General features: G+C 62.1%; 6 protein-coding genes across 11 annotated transcripts; 2 read left to right on the forward strand and 4 right to left on the reverse strand.

Annotated features, from left to right (window-relative positions):
- Positions 1–57: 57 nt before the first annotated feature.
- On the reverse strand, positions 58–3315 carry LOC122162809 (tubulin monoglycylase TTLL3-like). Its single transcript, XM_042823488.1, is given in 12 exon segments — positions 58–291; positions 293–412; positions 497–932; positions 1180–1414; positions 1483–1631; positions 1696–1858; positions 1929–2036; positions 2118–2232; positions 2303–2431; positions 2541–2819; positions 2921–2991; positions 3097–3315. Coding segments are annotated over 12 exon segments (2106 nt in total). The 5' UTR covers positions 3164–3315.
- A 331-nt stretch (positions 3316–3646) lies between these two features.
- Positions 3647–5556, reverse strand: ARPC4 (actin related protein 2/3 complex subunit 4). The gene is made up of 6 exons (XM_042823489.1): positions 5391–5556; positions 5000–5118; positions 4592–4703; positions 4409–4504; positions 4117–4287; positions 3647–3862 (listed from the first exon to the last, which is right to left on the reverse strand). Exons 1-6 carry the CDS (start codon positions 5391–5393, stop codon positions 3857–3859), a joined length of 507 nt encoding a protein of 168 aa, XP_042679423.1. The 5' UTR covers positions 5394–5556; the 3' UTR covers positions 3647–3856.
- Positions 5557–5927: 371 nt separating this feature from the next.
- On the forward strand, positions 5928–8502 carry TADA3 (transcriptional adaptor 3). The gene is made up of 8 exons (XM_042823480.1): positions 5928–6196; positions 6278–6528; positions 6657–6762; positions 6952–7093; positions 7218–7321; positions 7412–7521; positions 7633–7818; positions 7887–8502. The coding sequence occupies exons 1-8, from the start codon at positions 5990–5992 to the stop codon at positions 8077–8079; spliced, it is 1299 nt and encodes a 432-aa protein (XP_042679414.1). The 5' UTR covers positions 5928–5989; the 3' UTR covers positions 8080–8502.
- A 400-nt stretch (positions 8503–8902) lies between these two features.
- Positions 8903–12133, forward strand: CAMK1 (calcium/calmodulin dependent protein kinase I). Its single transcript, XM_042823482.1, has 12 exons — positions 8903–8917; positions 9275–9386; positions 9968–10099; positions 10291–10365; positions 10446–10584; positions 10656–10782; positions 10866–10941; positions 11022–11134; positions 11210–11288; positions 11369–11456; positions 11529–11661; positions 11755–12133. Exons 2-12 carry the CDS (start codon positions 9301–9303, stop codon positions 11808–11810), a joined length of 1104 nt encoding a protein of 367 aa, XP_042679416.1. The 5' UTR covers positions 8903–8917; positions 9275–9300; the 3' UTR covers positions 11811–12133.
- OGG1 (8-oxoguanine DNA glycosylase) lies at positions 12087–14020 on the reverse strand. Of its 3 annotated transcripts, none has more exons than XM_042823485.1 (7): positions 13542–13786; positions 13229–13461; positions 12982–13161; positions 12736–12914; positions 12531–12672; positions 12404–12453; positions 12087–12321 (listed from the first exon to the last, which is right to left on the reverse strand). In XM_042823485.1, the coding sequence occupies exons 1-7, from the start codon at positions 13649–13651 to the stop codon at positions 12226–12228; spliced, it is 990 nt and encodes a 329-aa protein (XP_042679419.1). In that variant the 5' UTR covers positions 13652–13786; the 3' UTR covers positions 12087–12225. The 3 variants fall into 3 exon arrangements, with proteins under 3 accessions (XP_042679419.1, XP_042679418.1, XP_042679417.1); XM_042823484.1 differs by adding an exon at positions 13952–14020 and having other exon boundaries at positions 12206–12453; positions 13542–13711; XM_042823483.1 differs by having other exon boundaries at positions 12206–12453.
- Positions 14021–14304: 284 nt separating this feature from the next.
- BRPF1 (bromodomain and PHD finger containing 1) lies at positions 14305–25104 on the reverse strand. 4 transcript variants are annotated; one of them, XM_042823479.1, is made up of 13 exons: positions 24460–25104; positions 22365–23324; positions 20537–20693; positions 19310–19441; positions 18802–18930; positions 17623–17935; positions 16756–17067; positions 15885–16172; positions 15652–15799; positions 15150–15286; positions 14939–15057; positions 14609–14763; positions 14305–14501 (listed from the first exon to the last, which is right to left on the reverse strand). In XM_042823479.1, exons 1-13 carry the CDS (start codon positions 25077–25079, stop codon positions 14318–14320), a joined length of 3654 nt encoding a protein of 1217 aa, XP_042679413.1. In that variant the 5' UTR covers positions 25080–25104; the 3' UTR covers positions 14305–14317. The 4 variants fall into 4 exon arrangements, with proteins under 4 accessions (XP_042679413.1, XP_042679412.1, XP_042679411.1 ...); XM_042823478.1 differs by having other exon boundaries at positions 16756–17070; XM_042823477.1 differs by having other exon boundaries at positions 18784–18930.
- Between the last annotated feature and the right edge of the window lie 288 nt (positions 25105–25392).

Here is a 25392-nt window from a genome sequence, read left to right on the forward strand (position 1 = left end):
TGTCCCTCCCAAAGCTTTCCCAGTGTGAAGGCTCACAGCTCACTGCCACTCACAGATTTATTTCTGCCAAAAGGGGTGGGGGCATACTGGGCCATCACCACTCCTCTTTGCTCCCCTCTGAGCCCTCCGTCCCTCCTCCACGCCATGGGGCCGAGTGCTCCGCAACAGGGGCAGGGGGCTGAAGTGGGGGAGAGCTCCCTGGTGGGGTGTGATGGGCACATGGGAATGGATCCTCAGCCCTCTGAGTCGGGGCAGACCCCCTGGGGGCTGCCTTGGCCGCATCTCCGCAGCATACGGGGGGGGGCCTGTCCTCTGCTGCAGCCAGGGAGCAGCGAGGGCGGCGTGGTCTGCGCAGGGAGCTGCCTTCCACCTCCAGCTTCAGCCCCACGTAGTGCACAGTGGGCACGGCTGCCTGTAGGGGGGGGGGAATGTGGGGAGCACAGGGCTGTGCCATCCTCCCCACAACCCCCTACCCCCCCTCAGCTCCCCGCCCCACCTGCTTGTAGATGAGCTCAAAGGCTCCTGTGGGGCACTCGGGGTCGTCCCGGCGGTCGATGACAACTCTCAGTGTGTCACGCTGCACCCCAGCACACAGCCGGCTCGTCACCGCCGTGCTGGCCTCCATGGTGGGGCTGGCATTGATCTCCAGCAGCCAGGGCCGGAAATCCTCACCGAAAATGAAATCGGCCCCATAGAGTTCAAAGCTGCCCTTACGGCCCCGCACCAAACCCTGCGAGCACCTCACCGCCCGCACCACCGCCGCCTTCATACCCGGCACCATCACCTCGGCCCAGGCACCGGCTTGGCCCCGCTGCGCCAGGTACGCCTGCAGCTGGCGGCACGACCACGTGTTGTCTGCTGGCAGCTGCGGGTGTCGGGACAGCCCCAGGCGGCAGTGCCGCTGCACTGCTTGGTTGCAGAGGTGGACGGCCCTGAGGGGGGAGAGGAAGCAGCCTTCAGTTGGGTATTAGGAAAAATTTTGTGGCAGAATGAGCAGTGAGGCATTGGTACAGGCTGCCCAGGAAGCAGTGGGTCATCATCCTTGGAGGTGATCAAGGATTGCTTATGTGTGGCACTGAGGGACGTGGCTATGGGCACGGCGGTGGGCTGGGGTGGGAATTGACGTCTGTGAGAGAGCGGGGGGAGGGAGGGACATACAGAGCACGGAACTGCACTCACGCATCCAAGCAGTGCAGGGAGAATGGCTGTGAGCAGAAGCGCAGGTAGCACTCGCGGTAGAACCAGATGGTCAGCGGGTTCCAGTCGGTCACCAGGAACCACTGCCGCACGTCGAACTTGGTGCCGAAGATGAGCAGCGGCCGCTCCACGTATTTCTGCACCACCCAGCGGCCCTCCCGCCCCATGCTGCCCGCCAGCTGCAGCAACTGGTCCAGCCGCGCCACGCACACGATGCCTGCGGATGTGGCAGCACCGTAGGGACCCCATGGCGCGTGGGGACCCCCGGACCACCCCTGGTCCTACCTCTGCCCCGGGACGCAGCCCCGGGTTTGAGGATCCAGACGTTGTGCTCGCCCTCCATGTGCAGTTGGGGCAGCTGCTTCGCCAGGCCCTGTAGCAGGCTGTGGCCCTGTTCCTGCTGTGCCGTGCTCAGCTGCAGCACGGCCCCCTCGCTGAGATATGGGGTGGCTCAGCCACTGCCTTTCCACCCTTCCCCACCCCTCTGCCGGCACTCACTGCACCACGCGGTAGTAGCCCTGCAGGAAGCTGTCCCAGTTGGGGCTGTGGGGCTGTGTGTCCCCATCGATGTCCTGGTGGGCCATACTGTCCAGGTGCCCCCTGCACACCTGCAGCGCCTCCTCCATCAGCTGTGGGGGCAATGGCGGGGCTGGCCCCTCTGCTAGGAGGGTAGCACAGAGTGAGGGATGGAGCACTGCGCCATGCCTGGGGTGGGGGGCTCGGCACCTCACCTGGAGCATCACTGGGTTTTGGGGATGGCTCCAGTGCTATATGCTCACCCTCAGCCCTTCCCAGGGCCGCTTTGAGCAGGCAGCGTGCAGCAGTGAGGCGGAAATCCTCTGCAGTAAGAGAAGAGGCATTGCCCAGCCCAAAGCCACGCTAGGAACTGTGTGCCCATCCCACATCGGCCCCAAGCTCACCAATGAAGGCCTGGCGCTCATCCGCAGAACCCAGCCGGTAGCAGCGAGGGAAGAAGGTATCGGGGTCGGCTTGGTCGAACCAGGGCAGGTTGCGCAGGGTGAGGCACAGCCCCTCCTGTGTGGAGAAGGATGGCAGCCCTGGCGTGCACCCTGTGCCCCCCCAGGGAAGGTCCCTGTGCCCCCACCTTGGTGGTAAGGCAGCCCCCTCGGGCATAGTGGTTCACCACCTGGTCCGGCCGCAGGATGCCTCTCTCTGCAGCACTGCAGCGGCTGCTCCAGATGAAGTAAGGCACCTGGTCCTGCACCAGGCGGGACTGGGGGGGCAAGGGCCTGAGTGAGGTGGGACCCCACCCCACATAGTCACCCCTACCCCACTGAGGGATCCCCCTGCATCATGTTGGGGTCTGCAGCCTTCCTTGCTACCATGAGCTCATGGATGCCATCAGGGTTGTCCTTGTCCGTCTGCTCTTCCTTCTCCTCCTCCTCCTCCTCTTCCTCCTCCTCCTCGTTGGGCAGCCACATGGAGCACGGGGACTCCAGGGATGGCTGCACCCCACGCTGTTCTGTGCTGAGCTCGGCATTGCCGCCATCTGCCTCTTGCTGCTGCACCCTGCGGTGTGCTTTTCTCTCCACCCAGCCCCGTGCGCGCAGCAGGTGGCGGATCACAGGGTAGCGGCCCTGCACCGTGAAGATCTTCTTCTCCTGGGTGGGGAGATGCCGTGGCTAAGCTGCCCACCCCGGGGAGCTCAGCCTTTGTGCCAGTTGAAAATGGGTGACGCTCTGGAGAAGGAGCAGGCCCTCACCTTGATAGCCCTCTCCACCTGCAGCTTGGCCAGCTTCAGCTGCTTGGGGCAGAGCCAGGGGCGGCTGCAGTCTGCAAGAGTCCAGAGGCCCGTGGGACAGACTCAGATGAGCTCCTTTCAGAGAGCATACACCCTCGTGTTCCCTTGTTCCTGAAGGGCAGGGAGCAGGCACCCACCTGCCCGCACTCTCTGCACCTTGCCAGGTGCCCCTGCCGCAGCATTTGCCACCTTTTCAATCTTCATGCCAGCACCACAGCCTCGCAGCGTTCCCCCCAGGAACTCCCCTCACCAGGCTGTGTGTGCCCACGGTCCTGCTCTCGAGTGGGTGAGTATGGGGCAACCTGGGGGTGAGGGAGGCTGCTAGCAGCTCTGCCTCTCTCCATGCAGCGCAGGGGATCCTCCTGCACTGTATCCTCACCCAATGGGGATGCAGGGGGCTTCCAGCAGCCCTAAGCCCTACATCCTCTCCTGCGGTCCCACACCAGCTACTCCCCCATCACCTGAACCTGCGCCACCCCCAATCGCTTCCCGCAGGCCGCTCTGTGCTCCATCCTGCCCAGCACCCACCCGGCCCACACCCACTCCTTCCAGCACCGGCGGGGCTGCCACCACTGTTTACTGTTGCCGTGGTGCCGCTCCGGGCCCCGCCCCCTTCTGCCCTAGATCCCCGCCCCCCGGCATTCCCTCCCCTTCCCTCCCCCAGCAATACAGCAGGGAGCCGGGGCGTACAGCAAGTAACTCTTTATAAAACACAATGCGACAGGACAGGGAGCGGGGCCGCCTGGCCCCGCGTGCGCACAAGCCCGGTCCGCCCCCGCCCCGGCCAGCGAGGAGACGGGTTTGCAGCCAGGGGCCCAGCTTTCCTTCTCCAGAGCAGGAGAGCCCCGGCATGCGGCTCTGCACAGGCACCGGGAAGCCACGGAGTCACGGCACGGCCTAGAACTGCAAGGCAAGACAGAGGGCAGGTGCCCATCAGCACTGGAACGTTCCACGCTACATCTCCCGGCTCTGCCCACCCTCAGCCCACTTGAAGGGTCTCAACACCAGTGGAAAATGCTTACAGGCACTCCCCCACATGTCCCAAGATGGGTACAAACTGCACCAAAGCTCTGCCACCCCCCAGCCATGTGGGGGAGGCTTCTGTCTCTGAGGGCCATGCTCCACTGCTAAGAGAAGGAACATTCACAGAGCCTTACGTTCTTGAGAAATTCCTCTGCCACGATGCGGGCCCTGGCATTGACAGAGAGCTTCATCTCACTGATCTCCTTGTCGATCTCCTCCATGAAATGGATCACAAAATCCACAAGCTTGTGCTTGTACATCTGCTCCGTGTGGAAGTTAGTGATTAGGAAGCTGATGTCGTAGCCCTGAGGAAGAGAGGAGCAGTATGACAGCTACGAGAGCACAGCACAGTGACAGCACAGCCCAGATCTGCAGTGCAGGCCCAAGGAAGCAGAGCTGGGAGCTGCTCTGCTGCCACCCCCTCACCTCCACGGGCTTCCTGCGAAGGATGAAGAAGTTCTCAGCCCTCATCATCATGAAGCGCATGAATTTGTGGCACAGGATCTTCTCGATCTCATCGGCCTGCAGAGAGGAAAGGGAAATTAGGCTTCCCCACAGGAGCGCAAGCTGCCAGCCCACCACCCCTCCCCAGCCACTTCGGCCCCACACCTGTTTGACAGCGATGCTGACACGCACAGAGTTGATGGAGCCCTCAATGAGCACCTTCTCCTTCTCGTTCCTGCTAATGATCACTGGCTGCAACAGGAGCTCCTTGCTGCTCCTGTGGGAGCAAGAAAAGGTCACAACTGATCAGCAGGGAAGCACTCATGGCTCAGTGTTCGCTGGCATGAGCACTGCAAGGATCCCGGAGATGCAGAGCGTTTCCTTCACTCCCACATCAGGATCCCCCTCCTGCTCTGCAGCTCCCCCAGCACCCGGCTGACAGCAGCGGCTGCAGTGCACGGGGTGAAGGATGGGGACTGCAGGGCAGCTCCGGGGCAGGGAGCTGGGGCAGGGAACACTCCTCCACCACTGGGTCTGTGGATGCAGCTGGGGGGGGGCTGACAGGAACCCTACCTGACCTCCACCTCGGGTTTGTTGTGGCGCTCCACTACCTGCGAGGAGAAGTTCTCCAGGCACAGGGCGGCCTGCAGCGTGGCACGCACCGCGTTCAGGTATGGGCGCAGCGTGGCGGTCTGTGGGGCACAGCACAGCGTCAGCGCCTGGGCCCATCCCCATATCCACCCCATCCCTACTTCTATCCCCACCCCTACCCCTATCCCCGTAACCATGCCCATCCCCACCCCTACTCCCTATCCCCACATCCCTACTCCCTATCCCCATCCCAAACCCCATCCCTACCCCCATGCCCATCCCCACTCCCGCCCAGCTCCTTCTCTCCCAGCCCCAGCCCAGCCCTGCCCGCTTCCCTCAGCCCATTCCCAGCCCATTCCCGCCCGCGCCCCACCATGGTGACGGCTCCGGTCCGGTCCGGGGAAGCGGAACCGGAAGTGGCCGGTCCTCTCTTCCGGGATGCTCGGGAATCCCCAATCCGGCAGGCGGGAGGAGGCGGGAGGTTCCCGCTCCGCACCCCGCTCCCGCTCGGCCGCCTCAAGGCCCCTCCGCGCCGCACCGAACGCTCTGGGCGCTACGCGGCGCACGGCAGTGCAGCCCGTCAAGGAGCGCGGAGGCGGCGCCTCGCGGCGGCAGCGTAGTCCCGCGAGACCCCCCCGTGATCTCGCCGGTCTTGGTGCGCTCCTGTCAGCGCTTCCATATTAGGAAAGGAAGAAGGAGAGCCGGCCGAGCCAATGGGCGGCGTGCGCCGGGCGGGGCTGAGCCAATGGGGAGCGCGGGGCGGGGCGAAGCGGCGCGCGGCCTGCGGGGGCCGGAAGTTGGCGAGCGGCCGTATGTGGAGCTCGGCCCCCCCCGGCGCCGCGCCCCGGGCCTGCCCCCCGCTGGGCTCCGCCCGCCCCCCCCCCCCCCGCACGGCCCGCCGAGCCCTCCGGCCCGCCCCCCGAGCACCCGGGCCCCGCTCCCTTCGCTCTCCGGTTTCCCCCCGGTGCCGCCATGAGCGAGCTGAAGGACTGCCCGTTGCAGTTCCACGACTTCAAGTCGGTGGACCACGTGAAGGTGTGCCCGCGGTACACGGCCGTGCTGGCCCGCTCCGAGGACGATGGCATCGGCATCGAGGAGCTGGACACGCTGCAGCTGGAGCTGGAGACGCTGCTCTCCTCCGCCAGCCGCCGCCTCCGTGTGCTGGAGGCCGAGACACAGGTGTGTTGCCCGTGTCCGCGACCCCCACGTCCCTGTCACCGTCCTGCACACGGGCCCCGACACACTGTTGCTCTTTTCCAGATCCTGACGGACTGGCAGGACAAGAAGGGCGACCGGCGTTTCCTGAAGCTGAGCAAGGACCACGATGTGGGCACCTCTGTCAAGCACGGCAAGCCCAAGAAGCAGAAGCTCGAGGGCAAAGGGGGCCACGGGACGGGGCCTGGGCCTGGTAGACCTAAGTCCAAAAACCTGCAGCCCAAGATCCAGGAGTACGAATTCCAGGATGATCCCATTGATGTGCCACGGATTCCTAAAAACGATGCTCCGAACAGGTGCATGGGGAGTTGGGGGGCATTGGGATTGGCTGTTTCCTTCCTTGCAGTGCGGGAGGGCATGAGCTGCTCCCATAGTGCCCCCCACATCCCCCCCTCACCATTATTCCCCTGCTCTGGCCTCTCAGGTTCTGGGCGTCAGTGGAGCCGTACTGCGCCGATCTCACCAACGAGGAGGTCAGGGTCCTGGAGGAGCTGCTCAAGCCACCAGAGGATGAGGCTGAGCACTACAAGGTGACAAACTGCATAGCCCCCCACCCATGCTCCCTCACCCCATACCCTACCTTGCACTGTCCACCCCTCAGCTCTTGGGCAAGCTGAGTGGTCACACCTCTCTGTGAACATTGCACATGGCCTCTGGGGTGGTGCAACTAAGTGCAACCCCAGTCCTGTGCTGAGCCCCTGGCCCATCCTGTGCTGCAGATCCCACCACTGGGGAAGCACTACTCACAGCGCTGGGCTCAGGAGGACCTGCTCGAGGAGCAGAAGGATGGTGCCCGGGCAGCAGCTGCAGCTGACAAAAAGAAGGGGGTTCTGGGGCCACTGACTGAGCTGGACACCAAAGGTGTAGTCCCATTCCCTAGCAGTAATGGACTGCACTGAAGCTGTGGGGTGAGATCGGGGGGCTGGCATCCAGTTCCCACAGAACCAGGGCTACTCACAACTTTCTCCCTCCCGCATCCCCCCAGATGTCGATGCCTTGCTGAAGAAATCAGAGGCCCAGCATGAGCAGCCTGAGGATGGGTGTCCCTTTGGGCCCCTGACACAGCGTCTCCTGCAGGCCCTGGTGGAGGTGAGGGGGCCAGGTCTGTGCAATGGCCCTGTGAGGCACTGTCACTGCATCAGGGCGAGGTGAACCTTTCCCACATGCTCTGCTTGCCAGGAAAACATCATCTCCCCTGTGGAGGATTCGCCCATTCCTGAGATTGCTGGCAAGGACTCGGGAGCCGACGGTGCTGGCACTTCTCCCCGCAGCCAGAACAAGCCCTTCAGGTGAGCTGCTGTGGTGCCACGAAGCTCGGTGCTGCCCAAATTGGCGCTTCCTCTGCCCAAATTGGGGCAGAACGTGGGCGCTTCAGAAAGCATCCACTCCGCCCCTCTCAGCGTGCCCCACACCAAGTCGCTGGAGGGGCGGATCAAGGAGGAGCTGGTGGCCCAGGGCCTGCTGGAGTCAGAGGACCGTCCCGCCGAGGACTCAGAGGATGAGGTCCTGGCCGAGTTGCGTAAGAGGCAGGCAGAGCTGAAGGCACTCAGCGCCCACAACCGCGCCAAGAAGCACGAGCTGCTGCGGTGAGTGTGGGCAGGGCACGGGGCCAGGTGCAGTGCCGGCGGCATGAAATGATGTCCTCTGTCCCCAGGTTGGCCAAGGAGGAGCTGCACCGGCAAGAGCTGCGGCAGCGTGTCCGCATGGCCGACAACGAGGTGATGGACGCCTTCCGCAAGATCATGGCTGCCCGGCAGAAGAAGCGCACTCCCACCAAGAAGGAGAAGGATCAGGCGTGGAAGACGCTGAAGGAGCGGGAGAGCATCCTCAAGCTGCTGGATGGGTAGCAGGGTGCTCAGGACAGGGCTGCACGTTGCTGCCATCCCCTTATTTCACAGACTCTAGTGGAGGCACCGTGAGGAGGAGGAGGTGCCCCTGTCCCCCACAGGTTCCTGGCACGCCTGTGCTCTGCCTGGGATCGCTGCGGGTTGGGGACAGCGGGTGCACGGTCCTGTGCTGTGACCCAGCGCTGCGACGTTTCACTGGGAGGCTGAGTCCTGCTCCTGGCCCAAGGGCACAGCTCCTGCCCACTGCCACCAAACCGCAGCTGGAGCATGGGGACCCGGTGACAGCGTTCCTGGGAATAGCCGCCCTCTGGTTTCCGCTCCCGCGGTTATTCTGGGCACCGGACCTCTGCCAGGCCTGGGCTGGGAGCTGTCCCGTGCCTCGCTGGCTCTGGGGACAGCCAGGGACACCGGTGTCGGGGGAGGAATGGGGCGGGAGGGGACAGGGCGGGCTTGGGATGTAGCCGCGGGTTCTGTGGCTGAGAGGGCAATAAAGGAGAATTGGCACTGGCGGCGTGCTGTGGAGTCGTGCGCTGCTGGGGGCTGCGGGGACGCAGGGGAGGGGGCCATCCTACCCCAGTGTGCGGCCGTCCCCGTTGCGGGATGTCGCCGCTCCGCCACGCGCTGTGCGCCATCCCCGCGGGCTGCCCCTCGCGCGCCCCCGTCATTCACTGCCCCTCCGCGGCCCGCGGTCGCGCGTGGGCACTCGCCGCCCGCGCCCCCCATTGGCTGAGAGGCGGGCAGGTCCCGCCCCCCGCCGTGACGTCAGCGCTGTCCGGCGGTGCCGCGCCAGGAGGAGTCGCCGCTGCTCCGCGCGGGGCCGGGGCCGCCGCAACCGTCGGTAAGAGCGGGCGGGGCGCGGCGGGGCGGGGTCCACGCGGGGGTAACGGCCGCGCCCACTCGCGGTCGTAGGGTGCGCGACCCCGCGGCTCGGTGCCATGTGCGGGGCTCCCCGCTGCCAGAGCTACGCGGGCCGTGCCCGCGGCGGGGCTGTGTCACGCGTGGAGTGGGCACGGGGGGGCTGCGGCGGCCCGGTATCCCCGCAGCACGGCGTCCCCACGTCCCCGCCACCCGTCCCCTCCGTCAGCCGGGGCTACATCCCGACAGCCCCATCCCGTCGCCTCGCCGTCCCCCGCCCGTGGCCCCACGGATGCGGCATTCCGCTGCCGCTCTGACGCCCGTCCCTGTCCCCCCCAAGGCGCAGCCCGCGGCTGCAGGACCACCATGCCGCTGGGACACCCCGCGGCCGGCTGGAAGAAGAGGACCGAGGACATTCGCCGCATCTACGACTTCCGAGAGGTCCTGGGCACGTGAGTCGCAGGTGGCACCGGGCACGGGACGGGCGGCACCGGCTGCGGGTGGCTGCCATCCCCGTGGCATCTTCTGGCCAACGGCGCTGCGTGGAACTGGGCCAGCTCAAATATTGGCCCAGGGCGGGGGCCCTGCGGGGCGGCACGCACACAGATAGGCCGGGGACGTCGGGACTCGCGGGGGATCGGGCACACGCGGGGCGCGGGGACGCGCAGGGACGTGGCACTGCCCGCACCGCGTTGGCCGCAGTGGTCCCGGTGGGACCCGGTGGCACCGCGTGGCGGGGCCCGGTGCTGCTGAAGCGCGGTAAGGCTCTTAGGGCGGATTACCGGGTTAATTACAGCAGGGCTTAGGACCGGGCTGTCCTCCACCTGCTCCACCTGGGCGCTGCCGCCCCACAGAGCCACGTGTCCCTGGGGTGAACCGCGTGCCCCCCAGCAGTGGCACTGCCTGTGTCCCACGGCCCCGCCGTCCCCTCCCGCTCATCATTCCCCTATAAATAGCCCAACTTTCCGCTCGTCACCATAGCAATAGTGGCATTGCAGTGCCCCCCCGGTTCACACTGCTCCCCCTCTTCCAGGGGGGCTTTCTCTGAGGTGGTGCTGGCAGAGGAGAGGGCAACCCAGAAGCTGGTGGCCATCAAGTGCATCGCCAAGAAGGCGCTGGAGGGGAAGGAGGCCGGCATTGAGAATGAGATTGCCGTCCTGCACAAGTAGGGGGGCTGCTCTGGGATGGGGGCAGGGGGGTCCTGTGATGCTCCCACCCTAGCGTGGCCCCACTGCCAGCACCCAGCACCGGGTGTTATCAGCACGGCCCTAAATAGCCCGGCACATGGTGCTGCTGCTCTCTGCCCTGCTGCCAGCTGGGGGGGCTGATCCCGGCCCTTCTCACCCCACCATGTAGGATCAAGCACCCCAACATTGTGGCCTTGGACGACATCTACGAGAGCAGCAGCCACCTCTACCTCATCATGCAGCTGTGAGTGACACGTTGGGGGGGCTACTGGATAGGGACCGCCCCTGCGAGGAAGGGCTGATAGCGTTGTGTGGCCCTTGAAGGGTGTCGGGAGGGGAACTCTTTGACCGCATCGTAGAGAAGGGTTTCTACACCGAGCGCGATGCCAGCACGCTGATCCGGCAGATCCTGGATGCTGTGCGCTACCTGCACGACATGGGCATCGTGCACCGCGACCTGAAGGTGAGCGGCGCGGGGAAGGGGGGGGCACGGAGATCAAAACTGGGGGTTCTCTGACATCAGCCCTCCTGCAGCCTGAGAACCTGCTGTACTACAGCCTGGAGGAGGACTCCAAGATCATGATCAGCGACTTTGGGCTCTCCAAGATCGAGGGCTGTGGCAGTGTTATGTCCACCGCCTGTGGGACACCCGGCTATGTGGGTGAGCCTGGGGGGCCTGTTGGCCTGTGGGTAGTTCTCCCCGTGGTACAGCACTAGGTTCCCCTCACTGTGCTGTCCCTCCAGCCCCTGAGGTACTGGCACAGAAGCCCTACAGCAAGGCAGTGGATTGCTGGTCCATCGGGGTCATCGCCTACATCCTGTAAGTATTCCCCTTCCACATGCTGTGGCTGCACAGGGGACACTGTGAATGACCTCCACCCTGTCCTCCACACCTACCAGGCTCTGTGGGTACCCCCCCTTCTATGACGAGAACGATGCCAAGCTTTTTGAGCAGATCCTGCGGGCTGAGTACGAGTTCGACTCACCCTACTGGGACGACATCTCGGAGTCAGGTGAACCCTGGGGGTCAGCTGTTTTGGGGGAGGGTCCTCATAGGGTAGGGGCTCACAGCTGCCCTCTTCTCTCAGCCAAAGACTTCATCAGACATCTGATGGAAAAGGACCCTGACAAGCGCTTCACGTGCGAGCAGGCTCTACAGCACCCCTGGTAAGGGATGGGGGCACTCCTCCTGGGAGGCAAATAAATGGGAAAGGGTTGCCCCCCCTAAACTGATTCCTTCATTCTAGGATCGCTGGGGACACAGCCCTGGACAAGAACATCCACCAGTCAGTGAGCGAGCAGATCAGGAAGAACTTTGCTAAGAGCAAGTGGAAGGTGAGCACAGGGCTTTGGGTGGGCCACGGCAGTGCTGGGGGCAGCACAGTGACAAGGCAGTGTGCCTGCCAGCAAGCCTTCAACGCCACGGCTGTGGTGCGACACATGCGGAAGCTGCAGCTGGGAACGAGCCAGGAGGGCCCCGGGCAGATGACACCAAGCAGCCCCTGCCATGGCCAGTGGTTGGGGGGGGGCTCCAACAGCGGTGAGCCCTGATCCCCGCTCTGTGCCATTCTGCACCCTCATGGGTCCAGGGGTGCTGCCAGGCTCTCACCCCACATTCCTCCCCACAAAGCAGGGTTGGACTGTGAGCGGGTGCCAGCAAACAGAACCCCCCGCCTGCCCCCTGACTGAGGGGGTCTTGAGATCCCCTGGGCACAACACAGGGTATGGGGTGGGTCCATGGGGGTCCTGCTGCCTCCCCATCTGCTCCCTTTGGGGGGGGGAGTGGTAGTAAGGGAGGGCAACCTGCTCCGCTTCTCACCATCTCCTGGAGTGAGCCCCATGGCTGTGGAGTCTGCGTGGGAAACCCCCAGGAGCCCCCACATACCAGCCAATGGGGGCTGCAGCCCAGCTCCCTCCTCCCTCCTTCCTACATCTGCCCCCCAGCATGTTCAAAGAGAATTTTCCAAATGGACATTTCTATTTTATTCCTTGTAATAAAGGAAATAGACAAACAGTGTCTGGCTTGGCTCGTCCCCCAGGGGCCAGCACACAGTGGGCAGGAGACAGACAAACTCTGCTCTCAGATCCCCCTGTGCCCCCTTCCCTAGGAGCACCCAGCCCCATGGCTTGCCTGGTTGCGGCCCCTCCTGGCCCGGCTTCGACTGTCCCGGTCCTTGCGGAGGTCAGCGCAGAAGAGGACCTGTGGGGGGGAATGAGAGGTGCTGTGCGAGCACAACTGGGAGGGACAACCAGGTGTGTGTGTGGGGGAGGTTGGTACTCACCGCCTGCGCCCAGCCCGCATAGGGCCCCCACAGTTCACGGAAGAAGTCACCTGTGGAGAGATCAGAGCCAGCAATGGGGGCTCAGCCCTTGCACCACCAAGCTGTGGGTGTCAGCTTGTGCCCTCACCGATCTCCTGGTGCACACGGGCAGTCAGGGAGCGGGCACCCAGCGCTGCCCCGTAGCGCTGCCGGGCAATGTTCCACACATGGGTGTCTACTGGCACTGCCTCTGCCTTGTCCAGGGCCATCAGGCACACACAGTCAGCCACCTGCCACATGATGCACAATCAGCCCTGCCATCACCCTGTTCCCATCCCCATGCCATCACCCACCTTTGCCCCCACTCCCGGCAGGGCACACAGCACCCTCCTGGCCTCAGCATAGGGCACAGCCCGCAGCTGGCACAGCCCCTCGGCACCCATTCCCTCGGCGATGGCGCGTGCTGTGCCGCTGACAAAGCGGGCCCGATAGCCAAAGCCCAGCGTCCGCAACTTGGCCTCCGCTTCAGGGCCTGTGGGAGGACAGCCGTGGAATGGGGACGTGGGGACAGATGTGGGGACAAAAGGATGGCTGCCAACCTGCCAGCGCTGCCAGGGAGGGGAAGGCGTGGAAAGGCTTCTCATTCAGCGAGCAGAGCTGTTGGCCAAAGGCCTGGCAGAGGCGCTCAATCATGGTGGTGATGCGGGCCACGTGGTTGTTGGAGGTGCAGATGAAGGACAGCAGGCATTCCACAGGGTCCTGCCGCAACACCCGCACCCCTGCGGCACCACGGGTCAGTGGGGCCCAGCAGGTGGGTGCTGCCATCACCCCATGGGGCTGCCCCACCTGGGAAGGCAGTGGCTGTCTGGCAGAAGAGGGGGTCGGCCGCCCCCCAGGTGCGGTACAGGGCCACCAGCCCCACGTCCAGCTGGAAGTAATCCCTCAGGATCCGGTCAGTTTCGGGGCCAGGCGTCTCCTTGCCATACACCGTGTACCACAGGCGGTCCCGCTCCTGGCGCAGCGTCCACACGCGGTCACCCAGCACTCCTGTCCATGCACCAGGGCTGCTCTCCCGCCACCTGCCATGCACCAGGCATCAGGCTACGCCGAATGGCCTCATACGGCCCCGCCGTCTGACAGGAAGGCCCTGCTGTCTCACCGGAAGGCCTGCCCTGACGCCAGCACCAGATCCAGGCGCAGTTCAGCTGAAGGGCAGCGCAGCCACCGCCACAGGGCTGGGCAGGCCGAAGGGGCATCCCGCAGTGCCATGGGGCTGCGGCCCCGCAGAGGCAATAGGCTCAGGCTGCACTCTCACACCATGACACCCACCTGCACCCACGGCACGCTCAGCTCAGGTGAGGACTCCTGCGGGTGCCCACTTGTCCCACAATGCTCCGCAGCACCCTGCTCTGCACCCCCAGCCCCATCCAGCCCCGCCCCCATCGCACACCCCACGTACCCCCCCATATCCTCTCCCCTCTCCCATCCCTACGCCGCCCCAAAGCCCGCTCCCCTCCCCGTCCAGTCCAGTACCCCCAGCCACCGCCGCCACCATAGAGCTCCCCCCACCCAGGCACGCAGAGCGCCGCTTCCCGCTTTTTTGGCGCCGCTCTGGCCCACTTCCGGCCTCTCGCTGGCTCAACCCCGGAAGTACCCTCGTCCCTCCCTCCGCCCGACTCCCGTTACGGCGGTGGCGGGGAGGGCGGCTGCGTACGAACCAATAGATTTTTTTTTTTTCCTCCAAAATAAATACAAACACGTCCGAGCGCGGGGCCGCCGCCCCCGTTCCGTTCCCGGGGCCGCCCCCCCCCCTCCCGGGGGGAATAATTTAAAGGGCAGGGCTGTACAGTATTTACAGCTCTGGGGGCACCGGGAAGGCGGGGGGAGCCCCCCCAGGCCGCAGGCCAGCTGCAGCGGGCCCGGTGCCGCGGTGCGTCAGTCGCTCTCGCTGGAGTCGCTGCTCTGCTCGCCCTGCACCTTGTTGCGGTGCTGCATGGCGCGGTGGTAGGCGATCTGCACCGACTTGCGGATGTTGGACTTGCGGCCCTCCAGCATCTTCTCCTTGTCCAGGTCCTGGTTGACGCCCAGCGGCACCAGCTTGGTGCGGGGCAGCCACTGCCTGCGGGGAGCGGGGAGCCACCTCGTTTGAGGGTTACGGGCGGCTGCGCGCTCCCCCCAGCGGCACCGCCGGTTTCCCAGCTCCTCCCCGACCCCCCCAGGCCTCACCAAGTGCGCTTGTTGTCAAAGAAGAGGACGAGGTAGAGGTGCTCGCGCGCTTCCTGAGTCATCTGCTCGCCCAGCTTCAGCACCTCCAGCGGCGGCACAGGGATGGGGACACCGTGGTGGAACATGCCCTCTCGCGGCATCTTGGGGTCGATGATCTGCCGGGGAGGAGGGGCCGATGCTGAGGCAGGGGACAAAACCACAACCCGGCCACAGCCCCGTTCCTCCAGTACCAGGAACTGTGAGCCCGCCTCTCACCCCGCTGACGGCACCAAGACCCTCCCTGGCACTGGGATGGGATTCTGGGAGATGCACATAGGTGGCCAAACTCACCAGTGCCGGGTAGGAGGGGTAGCCCCGGCACTTGGCCCACACCAGATCCAAAGCGTCCAGGGAAGAATCCTCATCCTCAGAGAGCCACCCTGCACCACGGCCAATGCCCTTCCGCACCACTGCATCAAGACAAGGGGGAGAGAGGACTCAGACGTGGCCCTTGCAGCTGACAGAACAGGCAGGTGTGCGGCTGGAAGGTTGTGACACTTACTGCTGTGCCCCACGCCTCGCCCGGCACCCACAGAGTAGGATTCGTTCTCTGTTCCTGATGTGTCCTCACTGCTGTCCTCAGGGAAGTTCACGCGGGAGAAGGAGGGCTTCCCCCTGCCCTGCTTTGAGGGTGTTGTGCTGAGAGAGGGAGCAGAGCTGTGAGCAGCAGTCACACTTCCAGAAACTGCTTTCTGAGTGCCATCTGTAAGCTTTCTGAGCCCACCCAGCACCAGGTACTCAGCAGGCATACAAAAGGCCGACCAGATGGTGTTTCTGCCCAGAACCCTTAGCCCTGCCTCACCTGCGAGTGTACGCTCACCCAAGCATGCTACAGAGCACAAAAAAGCACAAATCCTACAGCCAGGCCTGCAGCCCTCTAGCACTGGGTTAGCAGCACCAACAGGAGTTAGGCCAACAGGAGAGTGAAAGGGAGAGGCACAGTAACACACCTCACCCAGCAGATGCCTGTAGCAGTGGCACAACCAGAGGCAGGTGGTACGTACCTGGTACGGTCTGAGGCAGCACTGCTGCTGCTGCTGCTGCTGGACTCAGAATCGGAGCTGCTGCGTGGAAGGTTACAGTCGTTGCGGTACACCAGGAAGCTCTTCTTCACTGGCTGGTTCCCACTGCTAAAGCCATTGGCCGGCAGGTCTGCAGATAACAAACAACAGAGGAGCATTAGGAGGGCACGGTGCCCTTGCTGTGCTTCCTGCAGGGCTGTGGCTGCCGCACTCACCCATGGGAGCGTCTTCGGTGGATTTGTCGCTGTCGCTATCGGAGCTGGAGCTGGGCCGTGGGCTTCGCCCCCGCTTCCTCTGCCGCTGGGAGGACCCCATAATGGGGAGCTGCGGGGGGCCTATGGGACTGTTCCCATGCCCAGGAGCTATCTGGCTGTCTCGATTCTTGGGGGGACGTCCTGGACGTTTCGGAGGTCCTGCAGTTTTAGGGTTCTTCTTGGAGAAGAGCACTGAGGTCCTCCTGCCCACTTCGTGTGCTGGAGTGGAAGAAGAATTGGGACCCAGACCTGGAGGAGGGATGAAAAGGCATCAGCCACAGCCTGCAGGACCTGTCAGGGAAGGGATGGCAGTGGCAGAAAGGAACAGTTTCATCTCTCAGAGCTCCACTGCAACCTCGAAAACCAATGATCCTAAATGCTTTCTGCTTGCATGAGAGCCTGCTTTTTCAGGTCTTAGGGGAACAGGGTGCCAAGGTGACAAACCTCAGTGACACGTGCCAGCTCTGCCTAGGGACTCTGCAAGGTGGCAACTGAGCTGTGCTTTCTGAGGAGCATGGCTCAGCACCTGCTCCCATCAGCTCCCAGCACCAGGCAGCTTGCAGCTGGCACGTACTTCGTTCCCAGCCCCTGCAGGGCATTTGGAGCGTGGCCATCCCTGCTGCAAGTAAGCAGTCAGCCCAGGGAAAGTGAGCAGCAAGGAAAGTGGTGGGAGATGAGGGAATCCTCCAGACAGACCACCTGCCTTGATCCTAAGGAGTTGCTATGGGTGAGGCTTGTGTGCATGACCCCCCTGCCTTAGCTCTACTACACAGCCTGTCCAGGTGTGGTTCTCTGCCATTCGCCAGCAAACAGCAGCATTTTGGAGCAGTACCTTTGCCGGTCTCCTGGCTGCTGCTCTCCTCAGCAGCACTGTCTGTCTGAAGGTCCTTCTCACAGGGGTTGTGCGACTGCAGGACCCCCCTGGCAGAGGAGCTGTGCCGCTCCAGCCCATCTCGGCCCAGGTCCCGGGGGTGTGCCAGCTTCCGCCGCAGGACTGTGATCTCCTTCTTGATCATCTTGGCCCGGCGGGATCGTCCTATGCTCTGCTTGCCAGCATTGACCTCGTCCAGCCGCTCCAGCAAGATCTTCAGCTGCTCCTCCAGGGGCAGGTGCTTCTGATTTTCCGAGAGCAGCAGTCGCATGTCTTCTGAGGGCACAAAGAGGATGAAAGGAATCAGAAACTTTTTGGAGACCCTTTACACAGAAGGGCATGGGACTTCCCCTCAGGAGGAAAATAACTTACACAGTACCAAACACCCATGAGCACAGAATGTTACCAAAAGACAGTCTGAGAAAGAGCCCTGTGGAAAGCAAGCTAGTTGGGACTGCTGGGGAAGGCAGGCTGATCTGCAGCACTGGGAATGCTAAGGATTCCCATCAGCTGAGGCAAGATACAGCAATAAAAAAGAAAGGGATTAGTAACAGGAAGGATACAGCAGACATACATGAGCTGAAGTGACCCTGAAGCATTCAAATGTAGGGGAGTTCTACTGCCTGAACCCTTCTACTGCGCCTTCAGCCCTTCACATGCTCAAACAGGGAGAGCAGGACCCCAAAAGGACCCTTCTCAGGCAAGTTACTCCTGGTGGCATCCCCCACTGCCCAGCAGGAGACAGCAAGAACAGCCTTAAGTTGCCCAACTGTTGGGACTTAAGCTCTGAGCAGCTCTCCTACACGAGGACAGGGGACAAACACCCACCATCCTCGATGTCCTGGACCTGAGCCTCTTCTACAGTCACGCAGTGTGGGAAATGCATGCCTGTCTCAAAGTCAATGCCCATCTTCTCCGCCTGCCGGCGAGCCTGCCGCAGAACCACGCCTCCCTGCTCCCGCAGACGGACGGCTGCCCGGTAGAAGATAGTGTCTTTGGCATTGTACTTCAAACAGTTGTTGATAATCAGGTTGAAATCTTCCTCAAAGTCATCAAAATTCAGGTAACGGTACGCTTCCAGGTTTTGCTTCATTGTCTGAAAATCCATCGGCTTCTTGATGTGATCCAGGTAGTCTGGGACCTGTATTGAAAAAAGAGCCCGTGCTAAAGAGCCTGGAGACCCCCGTTAGTACCACCTGCTCCAAGAAAACAGTTGTTAGAGGAATCAGGTATTGCTCCCCAGTGCCCTGTCCAAACACACATCTGGAAAGCTGCCTGCCTTTGCAGCTAGAGGAGCTGTGGAATGCCTCTGGACTAGAGTCCATGTGCTGTACTCAATCTATTAGAGCCAACACATGCTTTGAAACGTTTTTGTGCAGCTTCTCAGGGGTGAGGGTAAGTACACACACGTATAACAGACTGCTCTGGGTGGGAGCAATGGCTGTGGGTGGGAGCACGCAGCCAGGACACCTCCAAGCCCACCTGCTGCCAGAGCTGCACAGCACTAGCACTCCCTCTCCCATCTCCCCAGGCAGGGAATCACCACTGATGTTCTCAGAAATCACCTCCTTTGCCCCCAGAAGTGACATTTCTGTGCTGTGCTCAGCCTGTTACCAAGCAAAGGGTTTTGCAGGAGGACATGTAAGAGCATGCCACCTGCCTGAGGTGAGTGCAGGCATTCTGCCTTTCCCAGGCAGAAGCCCCTAACCTGTCACAGACAGTGGGAAATCACCAGTAACACAAGCAGAGGAGCTGAGTGCTGCGCTCCTGGCCACCAGCAGCTGCCAGCACCACCCCTTCTGCTGTGCATTTGGCTCTCCCAGGACAGGCAGTGCTGCACACATCCCCGTTGAGTGTGTGGTGTTGGGACTGGGAACCATCAGCAGGCTGCCCAGAGGGCTTCTGGAGCAGAAACCCCCATGGGAAGCCCTTAGCGTGAGCAAGGGACAAGTGTGAGTGAAGTAGAAATCTGGGGGAGGGGGTTCTTACTTCGTAGATTTCTGTTACCTCAGACAGAGGGACCGGCTCACTGAAGATGTTGCCCGTGTCTTTCTCCTGCAGGTGCTCGAGCGTCTTGCGGAGGAGGATGAGGAAGGGGGTCAGCTGCATTTCCAGTGCCACCTGCTGCACTTTGATCTGAAACAGAAGAACGGAGCGCAACTGAGCATCCTGCCCTAGAGACGGCCTCCAGGAGCAGCTTAGCAGACCCACAGGACAGTGCCACCTCTCCCTGCTGCAGTGGGGCCATTCCTCAATAGGGGCTGCACGGGGCACGCGTTGCACCTCAACATCACCTCTAGAGAGCAGAGGTGAGGCACAGGCCCCAGCACCCGTGTTTCCCACATCAGCCTTGCACAGCAGCCACCTTCATGCAGAGCTGCCGGGGCAGGGCACAGCGCAACCGAGGGGACCCTGTGCCCACCATGCAGCTCAGAGGGCAATTGACCAGCACTCAGGAGAGCCCGTGCTCACGCCCACCCCAGCAGCTCCCCAAGGAGGGGCAAACAATCGTTACCGTCTCTCTCTTGAGCTTCTCCCGCTTGCGTATCAGCTCCACCAGCAAGCGCGCGCGCTCTAGGTCATGGCGGAGGCGCTGCCATGATTTCAGCTGCTCCTTCAGGGCCCAGTTCTTATCCTCAGTGTCTCTCTGCAGGAACATCAGAGACTGTGAGCTGACAGAAGTGTTCCCATCTCCTCCTTCCTGACTGCGTGTGAGGGCTCTTCCCTGGTACAGGGAACCAGCGCGCCTGACCCGCTGCCTCAGTGAGCATCCCAGCTCCTCTGTCGTGTGGGTGACACAGAGACAGCCCAAATGCTGCCTACAGCTCAGTACCTGCTCCATGGTCACCCAGCCCCGAGGATGCAAGAAAGTGAACTCTGGAAATACTCTGCCTGACATGACCACAAGCAGGAAGCTGCCCGGGACCACAGAGCGGCAATAACAGGGTCCAGGCAGCTGCCCAGAGCTCTAGTGAAGGGCAACAGGGCAAAACGGGAAGACAGCTCTGGTTACCTTCACTTTTGGAGAATGAAAAAACATGCTGACTTTTATTCTGCTACTGTAGCCAAAGACGAGCAGAAGTAGTTTCAATTCTTCTCCAGCCAATAAAAATGAGAGGAGGCAAAAGCGGGAGAAACCGCTGCCTGATCACAGTCTTCAAAGGGCTCAGAAAGGCTTATACAGGGAATCAGAGGAAAGATCTTCTTCTGGCACGAGAAACCTCACATCTGTGAAGCTGACTGAAGGCTGAGGCAAACAGCAGGCTGAGAGCACCACCCACAGGGAACGTTCCCACAGCTGTTTCAGAATCTGTGAGGCCTTGGTTTCTTCCATGTCTGGGGATCCCTAGCCACCCCTTTCAATGCCCGCTGACACAAGTGGCCTCAGGTTAGAGCCACTTCTGCCAGCTCTGTCACAGCTGCTGGCCCCATGTCAGCAAGAGGAATGAGCTAACTCCTGCACACAACGGGGCAGGCTTCCCTTCCCATGGCAGGCTGCCAAAGGCGGATCCGTCTGGCAAATCTCTGAATGCTGAGAGTGGAGGAGAAGGTAAAGCAGCAAAAGCAGGCAGTTGGGGCTGCCCTTTCCTCATCGGGAGGTGGAGCTCTTTTCTCCAGCCCCCTTCTGAGCCCACAGGCACCACCACATGCAGCAAACGCTTTGAGCCTACAGCTGCAAAGGCGCAGGAAGCACACACAGACACCCAGGATGCCCCTCAGCACCCCAAAAAGCAGCATGTACCTGATCACAGTTCCTCTGGGACTGCAGGTGTGTCTGAAGGCGGCGCAGCAGAGGGACACCGTTGCGGGATTGCCTCTTCAGAGTCCAGTAGCTGTGCAGCCTCTGCATGAACTGACTCTTCCTCTGGATAGTTAGACGATTGGTAATCTTGCTGAGCCTGAAGAAGGGAGAGGAACCACAAACCCAATCAGCAAAGCAAACCTGGCCATAGTAGAAGCCCCAGTGTAGCAGCGAGGCCACCCATGAGCTCCTCAGACTGAGCACACACATTTGTTTAGCAGAAATCCCTGACAGGCCAAGGAATGAGGCAGCACACCACCGACAGTTACACTGAAAAACTTTCAGCCTTGTCTCTCTGAAAGGCCTTTTCCTTTCTTTCCTTTCCTCTTGACTGTTCCAGGTTGGGGTGCAAGGCAGGGGCACTGGCAGCTGGGCCTTTCACAGCTCCCTGTGGCCCCGAGACCACAGCACGGCTGTCCCAAAGCTGTGATTCACCCGGCTTATTATGTTGGCAATGAGGGGCCACCCAAGACGACAAAGGCCCTATTCAAACATTACCAGACAGCTCGGCAGCCCCGAGGAGTTTGTAGCATGAACAAATCTGGGAAAGCGTGAGGAGGGGTGGGCAGACACTAGCAGAACAGAGCTTGCTGTCAGAGCTAAGGAAGGACTACCCTGAACAGCCCCAAACAAAACAAAAGGGGTTTTCCTCCTCTTTACAATGGCAAAGCCTGAAGCAACTGAGACAGCCTCTTACACCAGTGCAGTTAAGAGATGCCCTGCTAGGTGGGACTGAAGTGTGGACCCCATATCTCCATGTCCTGCAGGGACAGCTCTTCACACAGGGTGATCTGACCTGCATCAGCCTCAGCTGAAGGCAGACAGCATCATCATCTGCTGTCATTGGCTGCGCACAGCTTCTACAGGAAGACATTTGGCATTCTGGCAACAGCCCTTGAAGAATAATTAATCCCAACAGGAAGGCCTGGGGTGAGGTTAACAGCTTCTATCTCAGTGTGGGTTTCACTGTGAGCCCGAGGGTAGCAGAAAAAGCCTACAAACAGCTTGCCAGTGCATCCACACGTGGGAACAAGAGGCTCGGGTTATGGAACGCACCCTGAGCGAGCGAGCCGTACCATACGGTTAGCACACCACCACCATGGCGCGAAGCCATCAATCCTGCAGCACAGACCTGCCCACACAAGTGCCCCAAACTGCCCACAGAGCAAACCCCAGTGCCTGCATACCCCCTCCCACTCCACAGGAGCCCTGAAGGAGCCCTGCCAGGAGGCAGTGGCCCCGTGCCGTGACAGCTGCGACTCTGGGACCTGAGGGCCAGCGAGTGCAGCTCCAGTGTGGTGTCCCAGCTGCAATGAGGAGCACCCGGCTGGTGACTCATGGCCACGAAGGCAAATGCTGCCCTGCCCGGCTCCAGCTGTGCACCACAGGCACACCGCAAGGCTGGGAAGCAGCAGGACTGTGTGGGGCCAGCTGTGGCAAAAGGAAGGTGGCCTCTGCTTTCTTCCTGCAGCCTGCTCCAACACACAGGAGAAGAGCTCTGGGAGCCCCCAGCTGCTTCCTGCCACCTCTGGCCAAGCTCGGTTGCTGTCATGAAGCCAGCGGCATCTATTTCCTGTACAGGCAACTCGTGGGGCTGCACATTTCACTCCTCTCTGCGGGAAAGCCAGAGGAAACCACAAACAGCCCTGGGGAAGAGCAATGTGAAAAGCATTTGTGCAAAAAGATAACGCCTGCATACAAAGCGAGACACGAGACGGTGAGAAAGGGAGAGGCTTCTCCACAGCAAGGGGAAGGCAACGAGTTGTACCTGTGAGGGGGGATGCAGGGAACAGAAACCACAGGCGCTGCAGCTCGTTTTTCTGCCAGGATCTTCCGCGCCTTCTTCATTTTGATTCTAGACTTGGCCTTTGCCTTTTTCACCTTCTCGGAGCTCCAGCTCTTTCCTTCCTCCTCCTCCTCCTCATCCTCCTCTTCCCCCTCGCTGTGGGAAAGCGCGGGAAGCCTGCGCACAGAGCCTGGAGGTGTGTGGATGTCACAGTAGGCGGTTTTGCGCACGCTGAACGAGGTCCCGTTTGCTCCCGTCTCACGGACGGGCTCCATCTTCATGTAGAGTCCAGCCTGCTGGGCACAGGTGACGTGGAAAGCGGTGTAACAGTTTGCCTTGTGACACTGGATGCAAGCCCCAGAGCCACGCTGCTTGCAAATATAGCAGGTCAGCTTCCACCGCGCGGGTGGGATGTGCTCGATGCTGTCTATGGGCTCCAGGAAGACCGTGTTGGCAAAGCACACCTCCGGGATCCAGAGGGCACAGACCACGTGTGCCCAGCGCCCATCGTCCGTCTGCTTGAACGCGCCGCCCTTGTTGGGGCACAGGGCGCAGTCCACGGCTCGCGAGGGTGACTGCAGGCACCTCCTGCAGAGCCACTGTCCCTCGGGGATGTAGGGCACCCCGTAGCACTCCTGGTGCACGGCCAGGTTGCACATATCACAGAAAAGGATGACGTTGCTGTTCTGGCATTCCCCGTCATTGCAGATGCAGCACACGGCATCCTCGTCAACCAAGGCGTTGGGGTCCCCCTTGTTGTGGCTCTCAAAATACGACTCCTTCTCCAGCCTGTCCATCAGGTACTCAAAGATCTCCTGGGGAATGGGACTGACGCCCTCAGTCTTCCTCCGCTCGTTCATGATATCCAGCCAGATGTAATCTTCCTCGTCCATGTCGTACTCCACCTCCTCATCCAGCTCCTCCGCTGACTTCTCAATGTACCTGGAAGGGGAAGGCACGGGAGGGTCAGAGTTCTGCATATTACAGCCAAAAGAAACCCCAACAAACAGGAAAGAAGCAGCTGCGCTCAGAAGCTGGAGGTGCTGCTGCACTGCTCGGGGTACCGTACAACACAGCTGGGTGTTCAGACAAAATAACAAGTTGCAGACATTGGAGACAACACAAGACAGGAACTTACACAAGCCAGCAAGTGGGCACCTGGAGCTCTGGAGGCAGCAACCTTGTTCCCCAGACACACGAGCATTGGCCCTGCTGCAAATGGAGTGCAGACAGTGCCATGTTTTGGTAATTCTACCTGCTGCCACCTGTGGGTGAGGCAAGCTGAACTGGGGAAAAGCCAGAAGCCCCTGCACCCTGCTCCATCCATAAATGACCAGCAGTCACAGTGCAGCACCACATCGAGCACTATGCAGAGACCTTATGGGGAGCTCTCTTCTCCTGCAGTGTGACGCAAGCCCACATTATTCCTCTGTGCCTGCAGCTTGGTGCCAGCCTCTCAGGCAGCATGGTGGCTAAGAGGGCAGAGGTGGCTGTGAGAGCATCGCTTCAATGCTCAGTACTGGCTCTGCTTATTTTGCCCAATTAATAAACCACGTATGGAAAACCCATAGGGCCACAAGAACACATTAAGCTTGGAAACACACAGAGCTTACAGCTGAACTTTGGTGCTGGAGGACTCCTGACTTATCTTAGAGCGTCTCTAAAGTGCAGTGGGGAAGGCAGAAGAACTCTCTCTGTCTTCCATGGAATGGTTGGCTTGGGAGGGCTCTTGAAGCCCACCCAGCTCAATCCCTGTCGCGGCCTGGCTGCCACACAGCAGCCTGGCCATGGGCACCTCCGTGGAGGGGGCACCCACAGCTCTGGGTGGCTCGGTGCCCTCTGAGTACGGAGTTTTCCCCCAGCATCTAACCAAGTAGTTTAAACCCATTCCTCCTCACCCTACCACTAGAAGACCGCAAGAAGTCGCTCCCCACGTTTGCCACGAGCTCCCCTTTAACCCTTATAACCACACCGACACCAGACCCCAGGCAAGCCCCCAGGCGGCACCCGAAAGCCGCGTGGCTACGAGGCCCCCATCCCGCGGGGCGGCACCGGGCGGCCGAGAACACTCCGCTACCTGTAGTAGGAGGTGGGGCGCGGCGGAGCGTCGGGCGTGTCCTGCTCCAGCTCCCGGTACACCACCTCGGGCAGCTTGGGGGCCGCGCCGGCCGAGGCGTTGTGGTGGTGGTGGTGGTTGGAGTCCTTGCGCTTCTCCTTGCTCTTCTGCTTGGCCGACTTGGGCGCGGCGGCGGCGGCGGCGGCCGCTTGGCTCTCCCCGTTCTCCTTGCTGCCGCCGTTCTCCGGCGCCTCCTCGGCGGCCTCCTCGTCCTCCGACACCACGTCCAGGTTGTCGAAGATGCTGATGCGGTGCACGCGGCCGTGCAGGTCCACCTCCACCATGCGCTGGGCCTGCGCGTAGGTCATCACCTCGCGGCCCGGAGATTGCGACGCCTCCGAGGGGTTCGGGGACTGCTTGTCGGCGGCGCCGGCGCGGCCCTGGCGGCCCTTCTTCTTGTGCTTGCGGAGCGGCGGCTGCTGCGGCGGCGGCGGGTTGTCGTGGTCATAGTGGTACAGGTGGTACTCGATGCCGCTGTAGCTCTTGTAGATCTTACGGCAGCTCCCCACCGGGCACTCGTAGGGCGGCTTGGTGGCCCGCAGGTTGTGGCAGAACGTCTTCACGTCGAAGTCGACCCCCATGGCGCGGCCTCGGCCTCGTGCGGGCGGCGCTGGGGCGCCGAGGCCCGGCCCTGCTGCCGCCTCCCGCCGCGCTCAGCGGCCCCGCGCCCGCGCCATGGCCCGGCCCGCAACAATGGAGGAGCGCGGGGCGCCGCTGGGTAAAGCGCGCGGCGGCCTTAGCAACCGCACTTTCGCCACCGCGCCGGCGGAGCGGGCGGGACGGGCCGTGGGCGGGCGGAGAGGGGTGGGCGGAGCGGCGGAGATCGGAGCGAGGAGATCGGAGCGAGGGGAACGGAGCGCGCTTCCCGAAGAGGAGGGGACGCGGTGCTGCGCG

This window comes from Centrocercus urophasianus, unplaced genomic scaffold, assembly GCF_019232065.1.
Source record: "Centrocercus urophasianus isolate 14NV4802_14NV808 unplaced genomic scaffold, USGS_Curo_1.0 seq_22, whole genome shotgun sequence".
NCBI classification, from domain to species: domain Eukaryota; kingdom Metazoa; phylum Chordata; class Aves; order Galliformes; family Phasianidae; genus Centrocercus; species Centrocercus urophasianus.

What these genes read in the sequence shown, in the direction of transcription:
- BRPF1 (XM_042823476.1), bottom strand. Translation starts at nt 25,079, where the DNA reads ATGGGGGTCGACTTCGACGTGAAGACGTTCTGCCACAACCTGCGGGCC. An exon ending in CGCCCCACCTCCTACTACAG is followed by an intron (nt 23,325 to 24,459) that starts GTAGCGGAGTGT and finishes TTCCCCTTCCAG; the next exon opens with GTACATTGAGAAGTCAGCGG. An exon ending in ACCCCTCCTACCCGGCACTG is followed by an intron (nt 14,764 to 14,938) that starts GTGAGTTTGGCC and finishes CCTCCCCGGCAG; the next exon opens with ATCATCGACCCCAAGATGCC.
- ARPC4 (XM_042823489.1), bottom strand. An exon ending in TCAGCATCGCTGTCAAACAG is followed by an intron (nt 4,505 to 4,591) that starts GTGTGGGGCCGA and finishes TCCTCTCTGCAG; the next exon opens with GCCGATGAGATCGAGAAGAT. An exon ending in TTCGCAGGAAGCCCGTGGAG is followed by an intron (nt 4,288 to 4,408) that starts GTGAGGGGGTGG and finishes TCTCTTCCTCAG; the next exon opens with GGCTACGACATCAGCTTCCT.
- TADA3 (XM_042823480.1), top strand. Translation starts at nt 5,990, where the DNA reads ATGAGCGAGCTGAAGGACTGCCCGTTGCAGTTCCACGACTTCAAGTCG. An exon ending in TGCTGGAGGCCGAGACACAG is followed by an intron (nt 6,197 to 6,277) that starts GTGTGTTGCCCG and finishes GCTCTTTTCCAG; the next exon opens with ATCCTGACGGACTGGCAGGA. An exon ending in TCCTGCAGGCCCTGGTGGAG is followed by an intron (nt 7,322 to 7,411) that starts GTGAGGGGGCCA and finishes TCTGCTTGCCAG; the next exon opens with GAAAACATCATCTCCCCTGT.
- OGG1 (XM_042823484.1), bottom strand. Translation starts at nt 13,651, where the DNA reads ATGGCACTGCGGGATGCCCCTTCGGCCTGCCCAGCCCTGTGGCGGTGG. An exon ending in GACAGCCACTGCCTTCCCAG is followed by an intron (nt 13,162 to 13,228) that starts GTGGGGCAGCCC and finishes GTGGTGCCGCAG; the next exon opens with GGGTGCGGGTGTTGCGGCAG. An exon ending in TGCCGGGAGTGGGGGCAAAG is followed by an intron (nt 12,673 to 12,735) that starts GTGGGTGATGGC and finishes ATCATGTGGCAG; the next exon opens with GTGGCTGACTGTGTGTGCCT.
- CAMK1 (XM_042823482.1), top strand. Translation starts at nt 9,301, where the DNA reads ATGCCGCTGGGACACCCCGCGGCCGGCTGGAAGAAGAGGACCGAGGAC. An exon ending in CTCTACCTCATCATGCAGCT is followed by an intron (nt 10,366 to 10,445) that starts GTGAGTGACACG and finishes TGGCCCTTGAAG; the next exon opens with GGTGTCGGGAGGGGAACTCT. An exon ending in TCGTGCACCGCGACCTGAAG is followed by an intron (nt 10,585 to 10,655) that starts GTGAGCGGCGCG and finishes GCCCTCCTGCAG; the next exon opens with CCTGAGAACCTGCTGTACTA.